The sequence below is a fragment of the Conger conger genome, chromosome 17, assembly GCF_963514075.1.
Source record: "Conger conger chromosome 17, fConCon1.1, whole genome shotgun sequence".
Taxonomy (NCBI): Eukaryota; Metazoa; Chordata; class Actinopteri; order Anguilliformes; family Congridae; genus Conger; species Conger conger.
Genome location: NC_083776.1, coordinates 2,038,024 through 2,052,712, shown reverse-complemented (window position 1 = coordinate 2,052,712; position 14,689 = coordinate 2,038,024). Strand labels below are relative to the sequence as shown.

At 51.8% G+C, this 14,689-nt stretch overlaps 1 protein-coding gene across 1 annotated transcript in view; it reads right to left on the bottom strand.

Annotated features, from left to right (window-relative positions):
- LOC133116858 (cilia- and flagella-associated protein 47-like) overlaps positions 1-14,689 on the bottom strand; it is a 103,089-nt gene that overhangs the window by 82,044 nt on the left and 6,356 nt on the right. Inside the window, 16 exon segments of the mRNA XM_061226854.1 lie at positions 49-134; positions 1,005-1,149; positions 1,876-1,953; positions 2,835-2,966; positions 3,277-3,399; positions 3,792-3,922; positions 4,701-4,945; positions 6,317-6,533; positions 7,923-8,012; positions 9,773-9,972; positions 10,833-10,976; positions 11,357-11,528; positions 12,673-12,853; positions 13,692-13,915; positions 14,127-14,164; positions 14,362-14,460. Coding sequence (XP_061082838.1) covers positions 49-134; positions 1,005-1,149; positions 1,876-1,953; positions 2,835-2,966; positions 3,277-3,399; positions 3,792-3,922; positions 4,701-4,945; positions 6,317-6,533; positions 7,923-8,012; positions 9,773-9,972; positions 10,833-10,976; positions 11,357-11,528; positions 12,673-12,853; positions 13,692-13,915; positions 14,127-14,164; positions 14,362-14,460 — 2,305 coding nt within the window.

Here is a 14,689-nt window from a genome sequence, read left to right as displayed (position 1 = left end):
CACTTACCTGCTTAGGAGAGAATATGAGAGAACAGGAAACGCACTTACCTGCTTAGGAGAGAATATGAGAGAACAGTCGGCCGTCTCCAGTCCCTCCACGGTTATCTTATAGAGGTGGGACTCGGGCCTGGTACCTGTCACACACAAGGCCAGTACATGAGCCACCGGGTCACGGACCCGCTCCAACACCGTGTCTCTCAGCAGCAGTACATCTGCACCTCTGAGCTCCAGGGGGGGTGCCTTCTGAAATCATTTTTTCCTTTTTCTACCCATCGATTTGTCTGTGCGGTGAGGAGACACCGTGTTAGACCTCAGGGGGTTTCCCCAAATCTTTCAGTAGCCTGGCGGGTGAGAAAAGTAGCCAGCTAGGGGTGCTGGCAGTGGGAAGACAAATTGTTCCACTTGCAAAGTTTTTGATAGAAATAATTAGCAATCCTTAAAGGAATACACCAACAATTTGGGAAATATACCTTTTTTTCCCGATTTACCGAGAAAATGAAATTGAACGAGATATTCAATTTCATTTTCATTTTTGTGCATTCACTGGCTCGGTTTCCATATTAGCATAACGCGTTAGCTTAGCATCGACACTTGAAGCCAATAGGCGTCAGTAGCCCACCTCCTTCAAAGTGAAGAAATACACCTCACAGCAACTCCGAAGCCGTCTTATTTACACAAGGTATCAAGTACATTTGAAATGCACGTGTGGGAAACAGTTTTTTGTTGTTTTCAGAGAAGTTTCAGACGGTTGGAACACATATGTATCCTTCCTGCTGCCACTGGTTGAGCGCAAGTCTGGGTAAGTCGCACAAAAGGTATATTTCCCAAAATGTTGGCGTAATCCTTTAAAGCATACGTCTAAATGTATCCGGCCACACAGAGGCGTGTAGTCGACAGCTGCCGCTTGTGGAACTCTTTGAGCCCTGGGGGGGGACACGAGCTAATGCTAACGGATCGTTGCTAGCCGTGCGCAGGAAGGCCACGTTCCCCCTGTGGGAGAGTACCTGCGCCCGGAGGAAACTCCACAGTGAAGTCTCTGTGCGCGGACAGGTCAAACTGCACACAGGCCGGGGCAGAGGAGAGGTTCTGGAGGGAGAACGGGAGCGCCCGCGTGGAGCCGGCGTGGACGCCGTGGAACTGGAAGGACTTCTGTGAAACAGAGACCAGCAGACACGGAGCACTGGGTATATGCTGCATTGTAGCAGAGATCGCAGGTGTACAGTGACTTTCTCAGTGCTTCTAAGAGCAGGGTGTCAATAGTCCTGAAGGGCCGCAGCGTCTGCAGGTTTAACACCAGTGTTGGAGGGCCGCAGTGTCTGCAGGTTTAACTCCAGTCCTGGAGGGCCGCAGCGTCTGCAGGTTTAACTCCAGTCCTGGAGGGCCACAGTGTCTGCTGGTACATGAGGTTTCCTTTCAATCAGCAGCCGATGAAGGATTTGAGAACAAGGTGTGTGGACTCTTTAGCCAATCAAACCAAAAACCACTGCGGCCCTCCAGGACTGAAGTTTGACATCCCTGGTCTGAAGCACTGAGTTCAGAGAAAATGAGATAAGATGCTTTTTCCCCACTCCCCCCCCCGCTCCCTGCCCCCTAAACCAGGCAGATTTTCAGAGCAATTAGGGATGACCTCTGGTTAGAAAGTGAATTTAAAACCACCTCAGATGTTGGCCTGGAAAATATAAATTCGTTCAGACAGTAATGCAAAATGATTACCACCACAGATTTAAAAAGCCATTGACGTCATGTTGGAACTTAGCAGTTCACAGTCAGTAGGCTTGCATCGCGTTGTTAATCCCGACTGACTGAATTCTGAGAAGACCAAAAACACATGACTGCCCCAGCTGCCCCAGTTCTGTCTGCAGTGTAAACACTCACCACACTGATGTCCACCAGGGGGAGCTCCACACTCCCTCCCAGCCGAAGCTCCAGGGGTTTAGAGCCCTTCACCCCGATCTGCACCACACACACACGCACACACACACACGCACGCACGCACACACACACACAGACGCACACACACACACACACAGACGCACACACACACACCCACACATACATACACACACACACACGCACGCACACACACACACACACACAGACGCACACACACACACACACACATACATACACACACACACACACACGCACACACACACACGCACGCACACACACACACAGACGCACACACACACACACACAGACGCACACACACACACCCACACATACATACACACACACACACGCACGCACACACACACACACACGCACACACACACACCCACACATACATACACACACACACACACGCACACACACACACACACACGCACACACACACACACCCACACATACATACACACACACACGCACACACACACACACACGCACAGACACACAGACGCACACACACACACCCACACATACACACACACGCACACACACACACGGACGCACACACACACACCCACACATACACACACACACGCAAGCACGCACACACACAGACGCGCACACACACACATACACACACACACGCACGCACGCACACACACAACAGACGCTCACACACCCACACATACATACACACACACACACACATACACACACACAAACACACACAAACACACGCACAGTATGAAGAACATGATTAACCCTGCAGAGAAATACATTAGCTCACCTATATACACATACGGGTGCACATTTCTTTCTTTCACCCTACAACACAGTAATACTTAACAGGCAAACCAAACGTAAATGACTCCCAGCGTACCGCATTACAATCACATCACATTTACTGCATTTTGTATTTTTACCAGAACAGTCTGCCTCCTCACCTCCACCCTGGTGTCGAACTTCACCACGGCCTCCGGAGTGAAGTGGACCTCAATGTCTGCCTGCCCCCCCACAGGCACCACGCCCTCCGAGGGGGTCACCACCATCCCGGGGAGAGGGTACACGTCAAACACCTGAGACAGGTACACACCGCACACCCGAGACTCAATACACACGCACTGTCTGAATACCGACTACATAGTCTATGTCACAACACACCTCAAGCTAAATACTCACGGTGTTTTATTTTAAACTAAAGATTTGAGTTTGAGTCAAGTTTGAGAAACTTGAGTGCTTTTTTTCAACATCACTACTGCGAACAGCTTCACCGACTTAGAAGGGACAAGGAGGAACAGTGACAAAGATATTTCCTCAACATTAGAAACGGGTCACATATGTGCTCCACACACATCGGTAAGGTGCCTCCTCCGTCAGCTCTCCTACCTGGAAGTATGCGTGGTTGTGTCCGGTGTTGCGCAGCGCGGTCGTCCTGACGGTGGTGAGGTTGAGCGGCACTGAGGCCAGCAACACGTGCTGCTCGGCCAGCTGCACACTGCAGGACCCCACCTGAGAGAGAGAGACAACATACAGGGGTATTCACACAGGCATGCACTCACACACGGATGTATGGATAGACGGACGCACAGACACACACACACACACGCACGCGCACGCACGCACACGCACGCACGCACGCGCACGCACGCACACACACACACACACACACACACACACACACACACAGGACAGACAGGCAGAACAGGCATGCACACACCCACACGGGCACACACTGATGTATGGATGGACAGACACGCACATTCACACACACACACACACACACACACTTTATCTACATGCAAACGGCACATCTACACAAAGCTCCTCATATTGCATCAAGCTACACAAATTTTTGTAGAACCCCCTCCCCGTAATCCACCAGGGCGTTAGGGTGTGGTTACCTTAGCGACACACTGCAGCCTGGTAGTGTTGCCCTGATGCACGCACAGGTCAAACTGCCCCTCCTGAGGGGAGTAGAATGAGGGGTGCCACACCACCTCACAGTCCAGCTCCTGGTGGGCCTCCACAGTACCTGAGAGAAGAGCACAGGTGAGCACAGGTATGAGAGGAAGATGGAGGAGTGCTGACAGGTAGCCTGTTGCAACTAGTCAGTGCTGATGTGATTGTAGTGTGAATTGCTGCAATGTAAAGTCATAATGTAGGTCATAAGAACTACATAGACCAGAATGCCATGTTCCGGAAACCTAAGAACCAAGTAGTTTGCAGTTATCCGGCTACCTCAGTAATCCTGCTCTGTGGGTTTTACTCGGTGCAGTAATCCAGATAACACAGTAATCCTGCTTTGAGGGTTTTACTCGGTGCAGTTATCCGGCTAACTCAGTAATCCTGCTCTGTGGGTTTTACTCAAGGCAGTTATCCGGCTAACTCAGTAACCCTGCTCTGTGGGTTTTATTCGGTGCAGTTATCCCGCTAACTCAGTAATCCTGCTTTGTGGGTTTTACTCGGTACAGTTATCCGGCTAACTAAGTAATCCTGCTTTGTGGGTTTTATTCAGAGCAGTTATCCGGCTAACTCAGTAATCCTGCTTTGTGGGTTTTACTCGGTTCAGTAATCCGGCTAACTCAGTAACCCTGCTCTGTGGGTTTTACTCGGTGCAGTTATCCAGGCTAACTCAGTAATCCTGCTCTGTGGGTTTTACTCGGTGCAGTTATCCAGCTAACTCAGTAACCCTGCTCTGTGGGTTTTACTCGGTGCAGTTATCCGGCTAACTCAGTAATCCTGCTCTGTGGGTTTTACTCAGTGCAGTTATCCAGCTAACTCAGTAATCCTGCTTTGTGAAACCTGCTCACCTGCGGCGGGCCGGACGGAGAAAGCGATGCCTCGGTCGGTGATGATTGGCTTCCAGGTGAACTGGGCGGGGTGATTGCGCCGGTTGGACAGCGTGACGCTGCCTCTGTAGCCTGATTGGACGAGGAGGCCGTGGGTGGGGCCCAGCACCACCTCTGGGGCGGACAGCTCCAGGGCCACAGGGACCACCTCCGCCCGCACCACCACCCGCCCCGAGTGCCTCCTGTTCACTGTGTATGACACCGACCTGCAGAGCACAGCACCATCAACTACACCTACAGCACCAACTACAGCATCACCTACAGCACCAACTACACACACACACACCTACAGCATCAACTACACACACACACACACACACACACACACACACAGACACAGACCTCCACCACACACACCCCACGCACACACACACACACATACCTGCACCACACACACACACACACACCCGCACCACCACACACACACACCTACAGCATCAACCACAACTACCTGCAGCTAACAGCAGATTGTGTTAGAGTTGCTCAGTAAACATGTTCTGTAGCTGTGCATTCGAGCACACTGCCACATCTGTCTGTGAAATTAACCCAACACCCTCAGTATGATCCACACATAGCGCACAGACTGGCATTTTCATTCCTTGTTGTCTGTTTATTGTTTGTTTTTGCGGTTGGCAGTTGGCCGTGTTGCAGTATCAGCTTCCACACGGTTTTACTTCACCAGGTAGGCCCGTATTTCATCCTCACCGGGGCACCAGTTTTGTCTTGTAATAAACGCCGTAATGATGTAATGAGTTGGTCGTCAGGGTAACCTGCGGACGGAATGTTAATCTCAGGCCAAACCGCAGCGGGGCGTAAACGCGAGGAGGCGTCATGAGGAAGGTTTGACGGGGCAGCGGGACTCATTTTGAGGCCAGTGGGATCCATACACACCAGCTGCTAAATTACAAATCTCTCAACCTCCATTAGCAGCAAATGAAAGGAAATTAAGTGGAACTTAGTCAAAGTTTAATTTAAGAAAACTGCGCCGATTTCTCAGACACCTCGGAATTGGTCGTGATTGCATCAGCGGTGTGGGGTTTTCGGGAAAACACGTCAGTGTCGTTCACCGAAAACAGGAAAGCAAATACTGCATACGTGGAGCACGCGGCAACTGACAATGTGAAGATAAGTGGGCTGTATAGCCAGCTAGATGGGGAATGGACCGCATTTATATAGGGCTTATATCCAAAGTGTTTACAATGAATGGCTCATTCACCCATTCACACTCACACACTCACACACGCACACACATGCACACACACACACACATACACCAATGGCATATGGCTGCCATGCAAGGCACCAATCAGCTATCGGGAGCAATTTGGGGGTTAGGTTCCTTATTCAGTCAGTCAGTCAGTCAGACGCACTCAGTCAGTCAGTCAGTCAGTCAGTCAATCAGACACATTCAGACTCAGACTGTCAGAGACACTCAGTCAGTCAGTGAGTCAGTCAGTGAGTCAGACACACTCAGTCAGAGACACTCAGTCAGTCAGTGAGTCAGTCAGTGAGTCAGACACAGACAGACTCTCGCAGGTTTCTCTGCAGGTTGCGGAAAGGAGTGGTGAGTCACTGACCTGACGAAGGAGCCCAGAGCAGCGCTCTCAAAGATGAGGGGCACGGCGGTGCTGGACAGGGGGGGCAGGACGTGGGACAGGGGGCAGGAGCGCTGCAGCTCGGCGCTGCCCACCTCCACCTGCACCCAAACGTGGGCCTGCAGCCCGTTCACCAGGCTCAGCTGCTGCGCGGAGACGGAGTGCGCGCACACCTCCCCAAAGTCCACCGCCGACGGGCCTGTCAGAGGCACACGCGGGCGTTAGCCGCTAACGCTAAACACACACGTCAACTGGGCCTGTTAATGTCATACGCGGGCGTTAGCCGCTAACGCTAAACACACACATGTCAACTGGGCCTGTTACTGTCATATGCGGGCGTTAGCCGCTAACGCTAAACACACATGTCAACTGGGCCTGTTACTGTCATACGCGGGCGTTAGCCGCTAATGCTAAACACACACGTCAACTGGGCCTGTTAATGTCATACGCGGGCGTTAGCCGCTAACGCTAAACACACACGTCAACTGGGCCTGTTAATGTCATACGCGGGCGTTAGCCGCTAACGCTAAACACACACATCAACTGGGCCTGTTAATGTCATACGCTGGTGTTAACCGCTAACGCTAAACACACACATGTCAACTGGGCCTGTTAATGTCATACGCGGGCATTAGCCGCTAACGCTAAACACACACATCAACTGGGCCTGTTAATGTCATACGCGGGCGTTAGCCGCTAACGCTAAACACACACACGTCAACTGGGCCTGTTAATGTCATACGCGGGCATTAGCCGCTAACGCTAAACACACACATGTCAACTGGGCCTGTTAATGTCATACGCGGGCGTTAGCTGCTAACGCTAAACACACACACATGTCAACTGGGCCTGTTAATGTCATACGCGGGTGTTAGCCGCTAACGCTAAACACACACGTCAACTGGGCCTCTTAATGTCATACGCGGGTGTTAGCCGCTAACGCTAAACACACACGTCAACTGGGCCTGTTAATGTCATACGCGGGCGTTAGCCGCTAACGCTAAACACACACGTCAACTGGGCCTCTTAATGTCATACGCGGGCGTTAGCCGCTAACGCTAAACACACACACGTCAACTGGGCCTCTTAATGTCATACGCGGGCGTTAGCCGCTAACGCTAAACACACACACGTCAACTGGGCCTCTTAATTTCATACGCGGGTGTTAACCACTAACGCTAAACACACACACGTCAACTGGGCCTGTTAATGTCATACGCGGGCGTTAACCGCTAACGCTAAACACACACACATCAACTGGGCCTGTTAAAATCATACACTGCATTTAACCGCTAATGCTGAACACACACACATCAACTGGGCCTGTTAAAATCATACACTGCATTTAACCGCTAATGCTAAACACACACACATCAACTGGGCCTGTTAATATCATACATGGGCGTTAACCACTAACACTAAATACACATGCACATATCATCAGGGTCTGTTAAAATCATACACTGCATTTAACCGCTAATGCTATACACACACACACACACACACACAGGGCTCGTTAACATCACGATGAGCCCTGCTGTACAGACTCTAAGGGACACAGGGACGGTGATCAGCAGCGCATTCTCACCGATGGCCACCAGGTAGAGCTCTTGAGCTGTCAGAGTCTTCCTGCAGTCAGAGATCTCTTCTGCGGTGGAGGGGACCGCGTTTGTCCCTTCTGCCACCTGCTCCAGGACATGGCATAACATGACAGGATATGAACTGCTTTAAAGGGCAATTACTCCAGACCACTCTTTTGTTTTGCTGTAAACATGTTTGTGTCAGCTGTTACGGATCAAAACTACACGGAACACTAACTGATTTTGCAGGTGTGTGTGGGGTTGATGATGCAGGTGTGTGTGGGGGTGATGATGCAGGTGTGTGTGTGGGGTTGATGATGCAGGTGTGTGTGTGGGGTTGATGATGCAGGTGTGAGCGTGGGATTGATGATGCAGGTGTGTGCGTGGGATTGATTATGCAGGTGTGTATGGGGTTGATGATGCAGGTGTGTGTGTGGGGTTGATGATGCAGGTGTGTGTGTGGGGTTGATGATGCAGGTGTGTGTGGGGTTGATGATGCAGGTGTGTGTGTGGGGTTGATGATGCAGGTGTGAGCGTGGGGTTGATGATGCAGGTGTGTGTGGGGTTGATGATGCAGGTGTGGGGTTGATTATGCAGGTGTGTGTGTGGGGTTGATGATGCAGGTGTGTGCGTGGGGTTGATGCTGCAGGTGTGTTTGGGGTTGATGATGCAGGTGTGTGTGTGGGATTGATGCTGCTGGTGTGTGTGTGGGGTTGATGCAGAACAGAGCATGAATCTTCTTTCTCTTGTTTGTACAGCACATAGTATTAGTGTGCAGCTTAACATCATGCGAGGTGTGTAGCATCATGATGAGGGAACCGGGCTCAGAGTCTGTAAATTTGACTAGCAGCTGGAGCTCTGCGATTGTGCCTTTCAGCGCGGAGCTGAAGCTGAACCCCCTCAGTAAACATGCAGCTGCATGAATGGATTGAGCATAAGCTGTGTAAGTCCATCTGCCGACTGCCTGAAATATAAAACGTACAAATATTTTGGGATACAGCCCTCCAGAACCGCACTGCACTTTGACAAGAAAGTCTTCCAAATTCTCCCGCAAGCTTAATGAGGAATGGCGCCTCTGTCTGCAGCAAAGCCACATTTTAGCTTAATCGGTTCTTGAGAGGATAAACCTCCCCTGCGTGGTGGAAGTGCTTTCTCAGCTGGTCAGGCTGCCTGCTGCTGATACAGAGGCCATTGTGGCTCAAGCCTTTTTGAGAATGTGTTTCTTTCTTTTTTTAAATCACAGTCAACGTTCTCGAAACTCCATTGAACTGATTGTTACATCAGCATTAGAATGTGATTAGAATGTTGTTACATCAGCGTTAGAATGTGATTAGAATGTTGTTACATCGGCGTTAGAATGTGATTAGAATGTTGTTACATCAGCGTTAGAATGTTCTGCTCAGATCATTCCGATCACATGTTTGTGGACTCACTGAAGCCACACAAGGCTGCATCTCTCACGGCCAGCCCAGCAGCAGAGCAGCAGCCTCTTTCACACCAGCTCTAACACCCTGTTTCACAAAGCAGGATTACGCATTTAGCCGGACAACTGTGCCAAGTAAAACCCGGAACGGCTCTTTCTACTTCAGCCCGTGTTCCGGATTTGTGAGCGCTCCAGCTAATGCAGTAATCCCGCTTCATGATGCAGGTCCCAGGGCTGCTGTGCCGGCCCACAGGACTGGTGAACGCAGTACCAGAAAACAGGGAAACAGGCTGGCAGGCGGAGGTACACAATGCCAGCGGCTGTGCCTGCCAGACCGCCACACAGACACCGTGAGCCCTAAATCTGCCGGGGAGGCTGAGTGCGGAGAGGAACCCCAGAGAGGGGTGCAGACGTGCGCCCAGATGCTTGTCTGACTCGACTGACTCACCAGTCTGGAGGCTGCGCTGGTTTCCATGGCAGCGAGCGTGCAGGTGGTGAGGAGGCCGGGCTGAGGGGTGAGGTCACGCCCGTCTCTCGGATCCAGCTCCATGTCCTGCAGGGAGAGGCGCGGGGGAACCAGGCCACCAGCCGGGGGGATCCCAATGTCCACCTCCCCATGGGCTGCAGCCAGCATCCTGTACATACGACAGTGGGACAGCCTCTCCCTGGTCCTGTGTCACAGAGCGCCCTCTGCTGTGTGTGTGTGGTACTGCATGTCTCCCTGGTCCTGTGCTATAGAGTGCCCTCTGCTGTGTGTGTGTGGTACTGCATATCTCCCTGGCCCTGTGTCATAGCACCCTCTGCTGTGTGTGTGGGGTACTGCATGTCTCCCTGGTCCTGTGCCATAGAGTGCCCTCTGCTGTGTGTGTGGGGTACTGCACCTCTCCCTGGTCCTGTGCCATAGAGTGCCCTCTGCTGTGTGTGTGTGGTACTGCATGTCTCTCTGGTCCTGTGCTATAGAGTGCCCTCTGCTGTGTGTGTGTGTGTGTGGTACTGCATGTCTCCCTGGTCCTGTGCTATAGAGTGCCCTCTGCTGTGTGTGTGTGGTACTGCACCTCTCCCTGGTCCTGTGCCATAGAGCGCCCTCTGCTGTGTGTGTGTGGTACTGCATATCTCCCTGGTCCTGTGCCATAGAGCGCCCTCTGCTGTGTGTGTGTGGTACTGCATGTCTCTCTGGTCCTGTGCTACAGAGTGCCCTCTGCTGTGTGTGTGTGGTACTGCACCTCTCCCTGGTCCTGTGCCATAGAGTGCCCTCTGCTGTGTGTGTGTGGTACTGCATGTCTCTCTGGTCCTGTGCTATAGAGTGCCCTCTGCTGTGTGTGTGTGTGTGTGGTACTGCATGTCTCCCTGGTCCTGTGCTATAGAGTGCCCTCTGCTGTGTGTGAGTGGTACTGCACCTCTCCCTGGTCCTGTGCCATAGAGTGCCCTCTGCTGTGTGTGTGTGGTAATGCACCTCTCATACTGTATCCCAGGATGCACGGGGGCAGACGGGTACCTGTCTCTGGACCTGTGCAGGCGGGATTGGCGCAAGGCTTTGATGAAGACGAGGTATTGCTCTCTGTGCCTCTTCCTCTGCAGCTCCTCTTCCTCAGTGAAGGCATAGTCTGGGTCGATATAACTGTATGGCTGCACTGTAGTCCTGGGTGGAGTTAGCACAGCGACACAGAGATCCTCAACACCCAGTCTCACAGCACAGGGCCCACCTGCAGCTCTCTGTCCTGACGCGTGCTCAAGATGGCGAACGTTTGCAGCAAACTACGCTGACCGTTTTTAAATGTACATTCCACTTAGTTCACAACCAACACCTTTTAAATACAAATTATCACGACATAGGTCTAACAATGCTAGCAAGCCGATTCGCTGTTCACCAGAAAGTTTCACCATGTTGGCGAGCGCCATCTTGAACACACGTCTGGTGCGTACTGTCCAACATCATCTTGCATGGCTACATTAGTAATGTTACAGGGGGAGCTGTGGTGCCCCTGTACTGTGTGTGTTTGGTGTGGGGGGGGTTCTGACCTGTGCTTGGTACCCCCCTGGTTGCGGCCCGGATTCTGGCTGTCCCGGAGGGAGGGGGGGTGCATCCTGCCGGCAGGTGGAGCCGCCAGGTGAACGACTCCCACGCAGGGCTCCAGCACACCTGAACACACACCCTCAGACTGGCCTGTCTCCATGGCCACCACCCGAGACACTCCTCAACACAGAAATAAAATTAAATAAATAAATAAATCAGGGATAAAATCACATTTATCAAAGTGTATCTGCGTCGTGCATTTCACAAGCAATCGTCACGATGCACATGACAGAAAAGGCCTGGCTTAAACCCCCACAGGAGCAAGCCTAGCGCACCTAGGGGCACGGAGAAACACCCAGACATTTCAGAAGAAAATCGGACTCAACGGGGGAGCCCATCCTCCTGTAGCCAGCTCAGGGAGTTTCAGTGACCAACCCAGTCAAACAAACTAAACAAACAAACAAATGCACACACCAACAAACAACCCCTTTATCACCCCAAGGGGAATTTGCTTTGTACACCTTAGCTTAAAAACACACACTACACAGACAGACATCGTTTAAAGAAACACAATGAAAAAAGGATGAATGGTAAATGGTTGGCATTTATATAGTGCGTTTATCCAAAGCGCTGTACAATTGATGCTTCTCATTCACCCATACATACACACACTCACACCAACATGCAAGGCACAAACCAGCTCCAGCTCGTCAGGAGCATTTGGGGGTTAGGTGCCTTGCGCTCAGGGACACTTTGACACACCCAGGGTGGGATCGAACCGGCAACCCTCTGTCTGCCAGACGAGCGCTCTTACGGCCTGAGCCAATGAGACGACTGCTCTTACGGCCTGAGCCAATGAGACAAGCGTTCTTACGGCCTGAGCCAATGAGACGACTGCTCTTACGGCCTGAGCCAATGAGACAAGCGTTCTTACGGCCTGAGCCAATGAGACGACTGCTCTTACGGCCTGAGCCAATGAGACGACTGCTCTTACGGCCTGAGCCAATGAGACGACTGCTCTTACGGCCTGAGCCAATGAGACAAGCGTTCTTACGGCCTGAGCCAATGAGACGACTGCTCTTACGGCCTGAGCCAATGAGACAAGCGTTCTTACGGCCTGAGCCAATGAGACGACTGCTCTTACGGCCTGAGCCAATGAGACGACTGCTCTTACGGCCTGAGCCAATGAGACAAGCGTTCTTACGGCCTGAGCCAATAAGACGACTGCTCTTACGGCCTGAGCCAATGAGACGAGCGCTCTTACGGCGGGGCGGGGCGGGGTGGGGCGGGGCGGGGCGGGGCGGGGAGGGGAGGGGCTCACCGGGGGCGGTGGTGGTACGAGCCGCGCACACGGCGGACAGCTGGAGCGTGATGTCACAGAAGCTCCGCAGGGTCAGCTGGGCGGAGGAGGGGTCCAGCTGGGCCACCTGCCCCAGGACCTCCAGGACCAGACGCACCCGGAACACACCCATCTGGTGCGGGACGAAGGACAGCAACACGTCCTGCCGCAGAACAGGCCGGAGCGGTGAGATTACACGCACAAACACAGGCATTTACACTTTAAAAACTACCATTGAAGATCAACTGATAATCAAACACACACAAAAAACACGACAGGACAAAAACACACCAGTGATAAGTAATGGGCATCTAGTTTGTGCAGTCAGGAAACAAATCAGGAAATTCAATTACATTTTATTTGTATCGTGCTTTTTACAGAAGACTGTCTTAAAGACGCTTTACAGAGTAACAGAATTGCAAAAAATACATACGTAGATCAATTAATTAAAGGGGCAGCATGTAGCATAGTGGTTAAGGCACATGACTGGGACCCACAAGGTCCCCAGTGTAGCCACAATAAGATCCGTACAGCTGTTGGGCCCTTGAGAAAGACCCTTAACCCTGCATTGCTCAAGGGGAGGATTGTCTCCTGCCTAGTCTAATCGACTGTTCGCCGCTCTGGATAAGAGCATCTGCCAAATAACACCAAATAGCAAGCGCATTTGTTAAAAAAACCTCCCCAGTGGTGAGAAAATTCCCTCAAGGGAAACGTCGACCAAATGCAGCTTCTGAACTACAACCAGGCTGCTGGCACTGCCCAAAGATAGCGGGAGGCGGTTGTGTTAGCGGGGACGGTTATGAGTACAGTGTGCAGGGAGAGGAGAGAGGGGGAGTTACCTGGGACTGCCCAAAGGTAACAGGAGGTGGGTGTGTTAGCGGAGTGAGTACAGGTGTGTGCAGGGAGAGGAGAGAGGGGGAGTTACCTGGGACTGCCCAAAGCTAACAGGAGGTGGGTGTGTTAGCGGAGTGAGTACAGGTGTGTGCAGGGAGAGGAGTTACCTGGGACTGCCCGGCGGAGACGTGCCCGCTGGGCGGCTCGGTGGTGAAGTGGGCGGTCTTGCGGAAGCGGAAGGGGGCGGGCAGCAGCGGGGAGCGGTTGTGCAGGACACACAGGACCTCCGCGCACTCTCCCATCATGCACTGGGGGAAGTTATAGCTGTGGCTGGGGCTGACGGTGAGGGAGAGCGGCAGTCCGGAGCCCGTGACTGCCAGCTCCACACTTCCTGCATGCGGGGGTCAAGGGTCAAGGGTCAAGGGTCACTTTCCGATGTCATCAGGTGTCAGCATATCATATGCAGTATGCTGCATATATCAACATATACAGTATGTTTACACATGATATTTAATTCAATAAGTCATTCATAGCAAATTCAGGTCAGTGAATGCATTTTTCATTATAACAAAAATAAAATACATAGGCATTTATAAGCAAACAATGGTCATTTAGAACAACAGAATAACTTTGAAGGCTACTTTTGTGTGAGAATACGTGAATGTGGCTCATAGGTCACGTGGTTTAGTTCTGAACCGTGATTGGTGGTCTATGTACTGTGAGGTGTTTTTTCAGCCACCTGTAATGCAGGCAACATTTCCCGGAAAACAACAAACATGAAATATAGAGATGAGGAGAAACTCACCGTCGCAGGGAGCCGCTGATCTGATCTGTGGCTGTACGAAGCCTTCCTTACTGCCCACAATCACAAACTTCAGGAAGAGGCAGAAGTCTTGTTTGGTAGCAGGGACAGAGCTTCCTTTGTCCTTGGGAGTCCTGTAATGTAAAATGAATCCATGATGCAGACCCTCTATGGAGCTGAAGTATGCGTGCACACGCACACATGCACATGCACACGCACACGCACACGCACTACATTACATTATTGGCATTTGGCAGACGCTCTTATCCAGAGCGACGTACAGTTGATTAGACTAAGCAGGAGACAATCCTCCCCAGGAGCAATGCAGGGTTAAGGGCCTTGCTCAAGGGCCCAACGGCTGTG